This window comes from Leucoraja erinacea, chromosome 18, assembly GCF_028641065.1.
Source record: "Leucoraja erinacea ecotype New England chromosome 18, Leri_hhj_1, whole genome shotgun sequence".
NCBI lineage: Eukaryota > Metazoa > Chordata > Chondrichthyes > Rajiformes > Rajidae > Leucoraja > Leucoraja erinaceus.
In genome coordinates, this window is record NC_073394.1 from 31,325,118 (window position 1) to 31,338,449 (window position 13,332).

The 13,332-nt window shown below is 46.1% G+C and overlaps 1 protein-coding gene across 2 annotated transcripts in view; it reads left to right on the forward strand.

The window, feature by feature from the left end:
* The window catches only part of LOC129705870 (proline-rich protein 5-like), an 89,333-nt gene extending 77,512 nt beyond the window's left edge, over positions 1 to 11,821 (forward strand). The window contains exon 10 of one of the 2 annotated variants that reach the window (XM_055649729.1): positions 10,868 to 11,821. In XM_055649729.1, the coding sequence (XP_055505704.1) occupies positions 10,868 to 11,241 (374 nt within the window). In that variant the 3' untranslated portion in view covers positions 11,242 to 11,821. The remainder of the gene's footprint in view (positions 1 to 10,867) is intronic. The other variant, XM_055649730.1, reaches the window with a different exon arrangement.
* The last annotated feature ends 1,511 nt before the right edge of the window (positions 11,822 to 13,332 follow it).

The following is a 13,332-nucleotide window of genomic DNA, read 5'->3' on the forward strand; positions in this document are numbered from 1 at the left end:
GACCACGGATGCTGTCTGTATGGAGTTTGTACGTTCTCCCTGTGACCTCGTGAGTTTTCTCCAGGGTTTCTCCCACACACCAAAGACGTACAGGTTTATAGGCTAATTGACTTAGGTAAAAATTGTAAATTGTCCCTGGTGTGTAGATAGTGTCAGTATATGGGATGATCGCTGGTCAGCGCGGACTTGGTGAGCCAAAGGGCCTGTTCCGTGCTGTATCGCTAAAGTAAATTAAAATTCTGGGACTGCTTTATGCACTTATATACCTGCAACACTCTAAAGGGCCTGTCCCACTTACGCGGCATTTACAGGCGACTGCTGGCACCCGTGATAGATCGGCGAAATTTTCAACATGTTGAAAATTCAGCGGCGACCAGAAAGACGCTACAAACGACCATAGGAGACCTCTCACGACCATACAGCCTGTAAACATCCATGTGCATGAAATACTACCCCCCCCCCTCCCCCCCCCCCCCCCCTAATTGTGTTGTGTCATTGACAGACTGGCTTAACATTTCAGTCCCATTCCCTTCCTTATTTACATCAAGATGCTTCCAAATTTTAAAGATCTTTACTGGGTGGCACACTTGCCTTTCCCTAAAACCCATTTTTTTTTCCAATCTGAAAATGAACCCCACTATTTTTTAACATTAACAATATTACTGGAGAAATGGATTGAGTCAATTGCTAGAAGTGAGGTTCAAGCCAAGTCCGCATCACAAGACTTTTGCAATGTTTTAATCCAGTGATTTATCACGGGAATCTCCGTGAGTGAGTTAGATGCAGAAATCTAATCATGGAATCCGTTTGATTTATGGGCTATCACTGGGTAGAGACAAAATTACTGCTGTGACATATTTCCAGATTGGAACAAATCAATCTGGAAATTCATCAAAGTAATTTTTCAACAACATAGCAAATGACCCAGGATCAGAACAACGTAAGCATAATCTTCACATGACAGTCACTGTTTTGTTTAGTTGTGTTTAGTTGTGTTTAGTTGGTTTAGTTTAGAGATACAGCGCGAAACAGACCCTTCTGCCCACCGAGTCCGCACCAACCAGAGATCCCACACACTAGGGCCAATTTACAATTATACCAATCCAATATACCTACAGCGTCAAGGAAAGAGCGTTCACGTTGCGGCCCTGTTTCCACCAATCTTTCCACCACCACGTACAAGAAACACAAGACAGACACCATTGTATGCAGATGCCGAGAAGTGTGTTCAGCTCTGCCTGAACAACTTCTAATCTTGTGACGTGGACTCGATAAGAAGAAGAATTAACCTACAAACATAGAAACATAGAAAATAGGTGCAGGAGTAGGCCATTCGGCCCTTCGAGCCTGCACCGCCATTCAATATGATCATGGCTGATCATTCAACTCAGCATCGTGTACCTGCCTTCTCTCCATACCCCCTGATCCCGTTTGCCACAAGGGCCACATCTAACTCCCTCTTAAATATAGCCAATGAACTGGCCTCAACTACCTTCTGTGGCAGAGAATTCCAGAGATTCACCACTCTCTGTGTAAAAAATGTTTTCCTCATCTCGGTCCTAAAGGAATTCCCCCTTATGTGAATCTCTGGAACTCTCTGACACAGAGGGTCGTCGAGGCCAGTTCATTGGCTATATTTAAGAGGGAGTTAGATGTGGCCCTTGTGGCTAAGGGGATCAGAGGGTATGGAGAGAAGGCAGCGATGGGATACTGCGTTGGATGATCAGCCATGACCATATTGAATGGCGGTGCAAGCTCGAAGGGCCGAATGGCTTACTCCTGCACCTAGTTTCTATGTTTCTATCCTTAAACTGTGACCCCTTGTTCTGGACCTCCCCAACATTGGGAACAATCTTCCTGCATCTAATCTGTCCAACCCCTTAAGAATGTTGTAAGTTTCTATACGATCCCCCCACCTGTACGTCTTTGGAGTGTGGGGGGAAACTGGAGCTCCCGGAGAAAACCCACACAGGTCATGAGGAGGACGTACAAACTCCGTACAAACTCAGCAGTCAGGATCGAACCCGGGTCTCTGGTGCTGTAAGGCAGCAACTCTACATCTGCACCACCGTGCCGCCATAAGGCTCCAGGTTTTTTTGTCTCTGAAAATCAGAAAGCTTTAGGGCAACTGAATAGAGATTTTTAAAATGAGAAAACGTGTTGTTGTAAAGAAGGAAGGGAATTGGGATCAAAGGGAATCTATAACGGATAATGTAAAGCTTTTTTTTTTCCATCAGAAGCTAGCCCTGATAACTTGCCTTCACTTCTGGATTTCTGGATTCTTAGATGCGAATACTTTCAAATATTGATGCCTTTTCATGCGGGCGAATATATCTGACTAATCCCAGTCTATAAGTAAATATTACTACTATCTTTTGATCCTTTTTATGCTCCGATGCCGATTTACTTCCCTCATCCCAGATGTCTTTTGAGGTTAGGATGGATCTGCTGTTTGCTGAAACAATCAACAGCCTGTGTTATAATAACAAGGAAAGCAATGTTGCAATGCAAATGAGCTAACAGTTTGGCCTACAGAACGCGTTAACAGTAATCTTGGACTTTGGTATTTAAACAAACAACTGATAAATGTTTAGTGCACAATGATAAAATGATGAGTGTGCGGTCTAAGCTCTTTATTTTTACAACTATCACAGAGCCTAATGTGATGGTGTTGTTTGCATTGTTCTGATCCTGTGCCATTTATCATTCTCGTACTTTGGAAGCCAGCCCCATCTCCTCCAGATAATAGCTCCTGGCATGGGCCGTATACCCACAAGTACACACAGTGACAGCTAACGTAATCACATATCCTGGAATCACTATCTGCTTTAACTGAGGCAGTCAGAGCTGATCCAGATCATAAACATTGACCCTCCAGGCATAAGACTTCATCTGTATTCTCTCAATCGCAAGCTGACAAACAATGGCATAACTTTGGTCCTCAAAAGGACACATGGGCCAACTATGTCTGTGGTTATTGCTTAAAATGTTGGCAGAGTTCAATAATGCACAATAATTGGGCAGTATCATGGCACATCTGCTTCACGTTCAAGTGACCCGGGTTCAATCCTGAACACTGGTACTATCTGTGTGGAGTTGTGTGTTCCCCCTTTGACTGCATGGGCGACTGAGGAGACGACTCACGACCATACATGCAACACCCTGGCGACATGTCGCGGAGTGAAGCCTGTACGGTCGTGAATAGTCGTCCAAATCGTCGTACCTTGTTCTGGTCGCCGCTGGATTTTGAACATGGTGAAAATTTTCGTCGACCTGCTACGACCTATGACGGGTGCCGGCAGTCGCGTAAGAGGGACAGGCCCGTAAATTGACCACTGTAAATTGTTCCTAGCATGTAGGTGAGTGATAGAATTCGGAGAAGGGAGATGAGAATCTGCAGATAATAAAAATTGAAGTAGTATAGGGTTAGTGTAAATATCGATCAATGCAGACTTGGTAGGCCAAAGGATCTGCTCCCATTCCCAAGAAACAACGTCTGAAATGTGTTCCAGATAATCAAGACATCTTCCTAAATAATTTCAAAGCAAATACAGTCCTCTTGGGCTTAAAGATTAAGCAGCTGCAACGATGTGGAGGAAGATGTACTTATCTGATTCCATCACCATGTTTTCAATTTAATAATATGAGGGTTGCAGGTTGATAAGGAATGAGGCTTGTCTATCCAGACCTCTTCCGTAAACTGAACCTCCTGTTTAGAGTTTGCACGTTCTCCCTATGACCACATGGGTTTTCTCCGGGTGTTCTCATTTCCTCTCACATCTCAAACACTTGTGTTGGTCAGTAGGTAAAGGGCGTCACTGCGGGCGAAGATTTTGTGAATCCCAAAATCCTGGGGCGCCGTGCTCGATCGCGCGTCACTGCCTACGTCACAACGCACCATGCGCCCGTAATGCACGCCATGCGCGCATCACGTGCACGTCACGACGCACGCATCGTTGGTCGTGATGTGTAAATGATGTGGTGCAATTGACGCCCAGGTGGGACAGGCCCTTCAGCAAGCACTCCGAACTATTAGAGAGGTCAACTAAATTTGGGTATCAAATTTCACGAGCAGTCATGTAGGAAAAGCTTCAGGAATTTAAACCCAACGCACGCTACGCAGTAGGGTGTGAGTACAATTGGCAAGTGTCGGGGACAGCTGTAGACTGCTTTCTACCCTGAATAACTGATGCCACTGCGTTCTCAGTCTGGCAAAGGATTCGCATGACATCCATGCAGGCATATTCTGATAAGGTGCTGACAAGCTTGATCCCCTGTGACTGGCTGGTTGGATATTCACGTTCAGGTATTGAGCACAGTTCACTAGCCCATTCCCCTTTCCCATCACTGCTTCCTCTCAACAGCCATCACCTCATCCATCCTCCCAATGGGATAACATCTCCAATAATCATTTGTTCATCACCTTCCCAACGGCGCATTCATTCCCCAAATGTTATCTCTTGGTGTCTGCATTCAGCCAAAGATCATGTCGCCTCGGACAACCACTGGCTAAACAATCCCCACTCTTACTCCCAGCACCCTCCCAATTAAAGACCCTGTTTATCGCTCGTCTCCACAACCACCCTCTGTGCAATCACTCCATGCTGTAGACCCACCACTCATATCCATTGGCTTCGTTTGCTGCTTTTCCCTCTCTCCCCCTCCACCTTCCCTTGATTCACCATTCCCATGGTCGTCCTATTTGCAGGCGATGACTCTTTCCCCTCTCTGTCCATGCCATGGTTTCTCAAGGACCCAGCTTCTTCAGCTGTTCACCACCTTCTGCATTCTCCCCACCATCTCCTTGGCATCCACAGGTCCTTGGAAACATCCAACATCCACTCCTGCCCCAGTGGTTTCACACTCACTTCTGAGGCAGAAGCTAGACGTTTCACTCCCAGTAAAGAGCATATTGCCTGATGCATCGCTGAGGGAGTGCTGTGTTGTTGGACGGAGCATATCTGGAGACTGTATTTAATGGGGACTGTCAGCTCTTCCTGGTAAATGGGAAGCAAAGGGGAGATGTCCTGGTATGTCTGTCGCATTTTCTCTAACAATATAGCAGGTGCTCAAGTCATTATCTCATTGATTTCTCATTGATTACTCATGGGACTTACAATAGGCCTTACAGTGACGACATCTCAAAAGTATTGACTTTTGCATAAGGCTTTAACAAGGGTTGACAAAGGTCTACAAAAGGTTTTAAGGCATCCTGACGATGTGAAAGGCACAATGAAAATGCAAGCTCTTTCCTTGCTATCTTTCTGTAGGCCCAGTGCTGCACAGTGGCACAGCGGTAGAATTGCTGCCTCACAGCGCCAGGGACCCGGATTTAATCTTGACTACGGGTGCCATCTGTATGGAGTTTGTACGTTCTCCCTGTGACCACGTGGGTTTTCTCCGGGTGCTCCGGTTTCCCCCCACACTCCAAAGACGTACAGGTTTGTAGGTTAATTGGCCTTTGTAAGTTGTAAAATTGTCCTTGGTGTGTAGGATTGTGTTAGTGTATGGGGTGCTCGCTGGATGGCACAGGCTCCGTTGGTCGAAGGGCCTGTTTCTTCGCTGCATCTCAAAGATCTAAAGTCTAAAAGTCTATAAGACTAAAGTATTAATTTCCATAAATATCATCCACTTTGCCATGACACTGATTAAGGACATTCCTACGTATCGCCACAATGTATGTAGAATCTATTTATTTTGGTTCAGACGAGTTTCTCTGTCTTTCATGCCATAGACTTCCCTAAATGATTGTTCAGGCAAATCTGATCTTGTGCAACCACAGCTTCTGGTTCGATCCTGACCTTTAACCCTGGCAGCTCAGTTGCCAGGAGCGCATTCTTTCACCTCTTGAACATTCCACACTCGCGTGTCAGTTTGGCTCAGTTAATAGCACACCTGCTCCAGGGTCAGTGGATTGTAGGGTAAGGCCCGGGAAATGCAGTATGGAACTGTGGCTGCTATTTCAAAGCTGTGTTCAGGCTGGGTGGAATAGTCACAAGTGCCAGCTGTTGCAGAGGATGTAATAGTGGATGTCTGTCCATCTGGTACATTCATTTGCCTGTTAAAGCTCCCATGGTATAATTCAGTGGGCAGGAAGCTCTCCCTGTCCCAAACAACTTAAATGACAAACAACACTAAAGGGCCTGTCCCACCAGCATGCGATTGCATGCGTCTAGCGCGACCAAACGTGGTGGCTTGAGGCGTACGGCCTCGCGGGGCCGGTCCCACTTCCAACCGCGGAGGCGTCTGGAGTTGTGCGGGGCTGGTCCCGACATCATACTCATCAATCAGCTGGGCAGGAGGCGGGCTGACTGAATTTGGACGTCGCACGGCATCGGGCGGTGACGTCATCACGCAACGGCACGCCGGGCGGTGACGTCATCGTGCAACGCCACACGCTAGGCGTACGCCGTCAAGACGCTGTGTATGGTGTCAAGACGCTGCGTACGACGTCGAGGCGCTGCGTACGGCCTCAATGCGGCTGCGGGCCGATAGACCGCTGTCGCGCGGGATTTTCGGACAGAGCAAGATTTTTGGAGCCCCGCGCGATGTCGGGACCAGCCCCGCACAACTCCATACGCTTCCGGCGATCGAAGTGAGACCGGCATCGCGAGGCCATACGCCTCAAGCGACCACGTTTGGGCGCGCTAGACGCATGCTATCCCATGCTGGTGGGACAGGCTCTTTATTCCTTACCCTGACAACTGGGTGAGTTGAAGATTCAGCAGCTTATATCCCTAGGCCTTGTCCCGACACTGATCTCTGCACAATCAGTTCCAGTCACACCCAGTATGTGATGTAAACTCTGCAGGACATCATGTACAAGCTCCAGCTGGTACAAGTAGTGCTCAGGACATCAAAGCTGCAGAGAAGAACTTCCCCGGGCCAACAGCTTGGCTGATCAACACAAGGGAATATGGGCAGGAGTAGGCCACTCAGCCCCTCCAGCCTGCCCTGCCATTCAGTAGGAACATGAGTGATCTGCCACAGCTCTCAACTCCTCTTCCATACAGATTCCTCGATTCCTTGAACTTCCAAAAGTTTACTTACCACTTCCTTAATGATCTAGCCTCCACGACTCTCTGGGGTGGAGATTCATCAGTCTCTGCAAGGGGAAATCCCTACTCACTAGTTGGAAATGACTTTCCTCTGATCATGGAACAGTGTTGCATGACTCTTCCATCATGGACATTATGTCACAAGCATGCTGACTGAAGTTGTAGTTGACGACCGCATGCCAGCCAGTGAGAGTAGCTGATCCAACAGCTCCATTCATCGTCAGAGTCATTTATGGGCCACGAAGAATTTGTGATATCTTGAGAGATGTTGCATACATTCATCCCTTTCTTTTTCCATCTGATCCCAAATGCCAGGCATCCAAAGCATCCATAATCTCATTGCTCTACTTATCAAATGTTGTATTCATCAGCTCCACCAACTTTAGGTGAATATACCAACTTTACTTTGTTGAAAGCAGAACACGCTGGAGTTACTCAACAAATCAACATCTATGGAGGGAAAAAGCAGGCAGAATTTTACAGATCGATATCCTTTCATCAGAACTGAACTAACAGCTCTGCTGAGCACAAAGTGCTGGAAAAACTCAGCGGATCAGGCAGCATTTCTGGGGAATGTCGATGTGTGACATTTCGGGTTCGGAGTTGGAACCCTTCTTCAAACTGGAGAAGGGTCCCGACCTGAAAAGTCACCTATTTACGATCTCCAGAGATGCTGCCTGACTTGCTGAATTACTCCAGCAATTAGTGTCCTGTGTAAACCAGCATCGGCAATTCTTTGTTTCTACATACATCTCTGCTGTCTGGCTTATTTGAGTCATTGAGCGTGGAAACAGGCCCTTTGGCCCAACTTGCCCACACCGACCAACATGTCCCATCTATACTAGTCCCACCTGCCTGTGTTTGTCTCATATTCCTGTCCTATCCATGTACCTGTCTAATTCTTTCTTAATCATTGCGATAGTCCCTACTTCAACTACCTTCTCGGGCAAATCGTTCCATACACCTTCTACCCTTTGTGTAAAAAAGTTACCCGTTTATTATCACACTTAAGTCAATTTGTACTTCTCCACTACACTCGGGCCTTGGGATGTAGTAATGAACCCACAGACCGAGGTATCTCTACCCCAACTCATGCATCTGTTAGTCTGGTCTATCCCTGCTTCAGCCTCTCCCCTCCTGCCTTAAGAGCTTCATAGTATTTTATCACAAGCTGTACCTCTGTTCTCCTGTCCTGGGTTCCTGCGTGTTAATAATTTTTTGTGACATAAGTTAGCAGCACTGAAAGCAAAGCAGAGCTCATCATTCACCGCAGTAATGTGGATAGTTTTGTCTGACACACGACAGCTGATGAACAGCCACAACCGACAGGACCTTGTGCGGCATTGAACTCACCAGGCACTCGTGTTCAATTGGGACCTCCGGTCTTGTCTGTGTTGAGTTTGCACGTTCTACCTGTAACCGCTTAGGTTTTCCCGGGCGCTCTGGTTGCCTCCCACATCCCAAAGATGCATCAGTTAGGTAGATTAATTGGTTACTGTAAATTGTCCCTGGTACCTGGTACGTACTGAAGGATCTGGGGGCATTGATGGGAATATGGGGAGAATAAAAGTCAAGTCAAGTCAAGTCACGTTTATTTCGATAGCACATTTAAAAAACAACTCTCATTGACCAAAGTGCTTTACAATGGTGGCGGTACTAACGTTATACAACAGTGGTTCATAGATTAAGTACATACATAAATACATACATACATACATAAATACATACATATAGCCCTCCCTCAGAGGACGTCAAGAAAGGCTTGAGAGTAAAGATGAGTTTTAAGTCTCGACTTAAAAGAGTCAATGGAGGGGGCAGTTCTGATGGGAAGAGGGATGCTGTTCTACAGTCTAGGAGCTGCAACCGCAAAGGCGTGGTCGCCCCTGAGCTTATGCCTAGACCGCAGGATGTTCAGTAACCTCAAGTCGGCCGATCTGAGGGACCTGGAGGTGGTGTGGTGCCTAAGCAGATGTAGGTGGGGGCAAGCCCGTTAAGGGCTTTGTAAACAAAAAGAAGGATCTTGAAATTTATTCGGAACCGCACTGGGAGCCAGTGGAGAGAGGCCAGGATCGGGGTGATGTGGTCCTTTTTCGGGTGCCCGTCAGGAGTCTCGCTGCAGCATTTTGGACCAGTTGCAGGTGGGACAGGGAAGATTGGCTAATGCCAGTGTAAAGGGAGTTGCAGTAATCGAGGCAGGAGGAGTTAAATGTGTGGATGATCTTTCCCACAAAGGGAATTAGTGTAGGATTAATGTAAATGGTGCTTCTTGATCAATACAGATGGTGAACCAAAAGGTCTTTTCCCGTCCTGTCTGACTCTATGACTGTGTGTTTTGACATAGAGGTGAGAGCCTTTGCAGTTTAACATCCAATTAAAGCCACTCTGAAATACTGGCCTGTCATTTCCACACTATCCCTTGATATATTTGGAAGCGATTTTCTTAATACCATTGAAAATCAGTTTATTGGATAAGGAAGTATTTTTAATTAATGTCCATGAACTAAGGATAACACAATATTAAATGACTGAAAATGACATTTTAAAATTTGTACTTAACTATTTGCTACTTATATTAACAATAACCTGATCATGACACAGAAAAAGACCATTTGGTCCATTGGATCCCTGCCAGCTCCCAATGGTCATTCAGTTACTAAATAGCCTTTAAAAGGTGCCTGGTGGTGACATTATCCCCAAATAGCCAGCTTTTAGAGCCTTCTCCCTATAAAAACCTTTGCAGCCTTCTACATGCCCATGTGTCTGGTAACCTTCTCTGTCTGGAAAAGGTTACAAGGAAAGCGGATGAAAAAATTTGCAGAAGCCTATACGCAGGAACTCCCCCAAAATGAACATTATCTGGAGGTAATACAGGTTGGGGGTGTCCAATGTTCTTCTCCCTTTCCATGTTGATTTCCTATGCCCTCACCCACATTATGATGGGATAATTGACCTAATTCTACTCCTATAAACTTATGAACTTATCCAGTCCCATCCTGAAGTCAGATCCGAGGCAGCACGTTAGGTCAGGATTGGAGATAAAGGACATCCAAGAGAACGTCAGGAGTGCAACATGAGAACTGGGAGTTGTGCAATGATGATGTTTTTCTCCTGACTGTCTGGGAAAGATTAACAAGGCACATGGGCGTGGAGAAGCCTGTAGAAACCATACACTGGACCTCCCCAACCTGCAGTTTCCATTAATACAGTGTTGAGAGAGAGTGGGCAATTTTGTGGATGGGACTGACCTCGGGCACAACATTGCTTGGAGTATAAGATCAGGAAGCTTTGCGTTGAGTCCCTGCAGCTTCAATGCCGCTTTGACTGATGTCTGTTTATTTATTTACTGATTTGTTAAAACATCAATTCAAATTTTTCCTGGAGTCATAGAGACTGGAAACAAGCCCTTTGTCCCACAGAGTCTGTCCCAAGCATCAAGCACTCATTTTGGCAGAATCCTATCTTAATCCCACTTTTTGTTATTCTTCCCTCTTTCCCATCAAACAGCTGCCCCCAGATTCTACCACTCTCCCACATACTAGGGGCAAATTATCGTGACCAATTAACATGCACGTGTCATGGGAAATGCGGTGAAGTGAAGTGAGAGTCCCCAGAGGAACCTCACAGGGAGAACGTGCAAACCCCACATAGACAGAACCCAAGGCAGGATGGAATCTAGACCTCCAGCGATGCAAGGCAGTTGCTCAGCTAGTTGTGACACGTTGCATTTATGCTCTCTAGATAATGGAACCAAGCTGTCGTATAAGCTGTCCATCACTGTCACGTACTAATGTCTATTATTTTCCCTCTAGATCGAAGATTTGCAAGTTCAAGATCAAAGGCAGTTGATTCATTAAGCGATGGTTCTGATGTAACTGCATCGAATGAGACTGTGCTGACTCCTTTAATTGAGCAGGAGGGCGAGACTTACTTAGAGAGATGTGGGAGCATACGACGTCACACAGTGGCCAATGCACCCACTGAGCTCCAGCTCTTGGCTATGAGTTCCATGCTGCACCCCGGGATGAGAGAAGGGCCGGACTCTGAAGACAAATGTCTGCTGATGCAGCCCAGCCTTAACCACAGACACTACTCCAGTGAGCTCAACGTCCAGGAAGCTGAGTCGGAGTTCATGGCTGTCTCACTGGAAGAGGCTCCGGACATGAAGTGTACAGCACTTGGCTAGATCACAAGGGCATTGTTTGGTTAAGGCACTTCATTAGCATTTGTGGAAAGAAATAATTCCATGATCTGCCTGAATCCCATTATAGGATTAATTTACAAGCTGTCCCTCACTAAGCAAGTCTAATTCAAGCTGGTCATGTATACAGAATTGCTCGTGTAGCCCAAGCCTTTACTGTAACAACTGAATATACCTCAGAACGGAAAACTAACCGATCCAGCAGAAATGATGAAAGAGTACGCTATTGAGTCGGGACACTCTGTAATGGATGCCCTGGTAAAACTGATGTTTAGCAAAGAAGCAACCTGGCAGCAGTATGTTTGCACTAAAGTTAAGATTGAGAGAAGTCCTTGACTTTAAAACCCTAGATTGCACTATGATGGCAGCATTGATTATCTACTGGACTGCCCTTCTCCTGTCTCTCTATAAACCACTGGTTCATGGCAGAGAATTGTCCCGAAATGCCATCAGTTCATTTCACTGCCAGTCTGCCTTTTATAGAGACACATTGCTGAAGTAATTTTCAACTGGTCTTTCAAAGCAAAATTAGCTGCAACATTTTCAGATAAAGATTTTCACTGCACACTCTGTGTGATGAAATGCCTTATTTTCCTTTTCCTTTACAAATGCATTTGTATGACCTTGTTTCAAGTGACAGGCTAAGAGCAGTGTAAACCCTTGCAGAAACTTCCAAGAAAGTAGAACAAACTGCAATATGTGTGTGAGTACTGCAAAGCAAATACAAATCAGTCAGTCAGAGAGTGCTGGGACCTCTGGAACAATTCCTGAACTGTAAGCCCTTGTTGAACACACCAGAATTTAAAGTCAGCTCATTTGCCTCTCAATAGGAGGGTCTTCAAATGGTGGCATTTCACCAGGCCCACTGGACACAGGCTACATACAAACTTATTTTTAAATTAATGTTATTTCACCTAGAACAGGTTTTCTTTCTCATTTTTACAAATAAACCATGGACTAATTTTGTTAGAAGAGAGTGAACTGTAGCTTCCCTGCAAATTGAAAGACAGGGAAGACGCTGTGAGATTGAGCTACAGACAGTGACTGCAGTAGATTTGTTTACAGTGAAGAAAATGTTGAAATGTGTGGCAGAGGAAGACAGAAATGAACAGATCCAATTCCATGCACTAAACACCACAGTCGATCAGAAGACTGAGCTGTTTACACCCACATTCATCAATACCCCACAGTGCCGTCGATGTGGTGAGTGGGTTCGCATTCACCCTAAAAGCAACATGGGGTGATACATTGGTGCAGTCCCTGCAGCTTCTGGCCCACAGCTTCAGCAGCTCAGGTTCAATCCTGACTGGGGTCCTGTCCGTGCAGAGTTTGCACATTCTCCACATGCCTATGTTGGTTTCCCCCAAGTGCACGAGTTTCCTTCCACATCCCAAAGACCTACATTGGTACTTTCATTGGCCACTGAAAATGTCCCCTGGGTGGTAGAATCTGTGGGGAAATAATGGGCATGTGAGGCAATAAGTGGAGGCGATGGGATCCCACTGGAGCTGGCATCGATTCAATGGGTTAAATGGTCTTTTTCAATGCCATAAGAGGAATATGAAAAATATGGCAGCACGGTCAATGAAGGGACTATAAACTACACAGTTCAATTTGTGAGTGGAATCAGTTCACAGCACAGAGGTCGAGTTGCTGCCTACACAGCACCAGAGACCCGGGTTCGATCCTGACTACGGCTGTTGCCTGTACAGAGTTTGTACGTTCTTCCTGCAACCTCGTGGGTTTTCTCCAGGTGCTCCGCTTTCCTCCCACATTCCAAAGACGCGGAGGTTTGAAGGTTAATTGACTTCTGTTAATTGTCCCGAGCGTGTAGGATAGAAGTAGCGGGTGCCCGATCGTTGGTCAGCATGGACTTGGTGGGCCAAAGGGCCTGTTTCCACACTGTATCACTGAACTAAATTAAGCATTCAGTGTAAGCAAAGCACCGTGCATCAGGTGAGGAGATGCAGTGATCACTCTCTCTTGCACCCCATCGGAAAAGTCACCTATTGGGAAGAATCTACTCATTTTACACACCCCCGCTACTAGCTAACACATCTACCCCTTGCCCTCTCA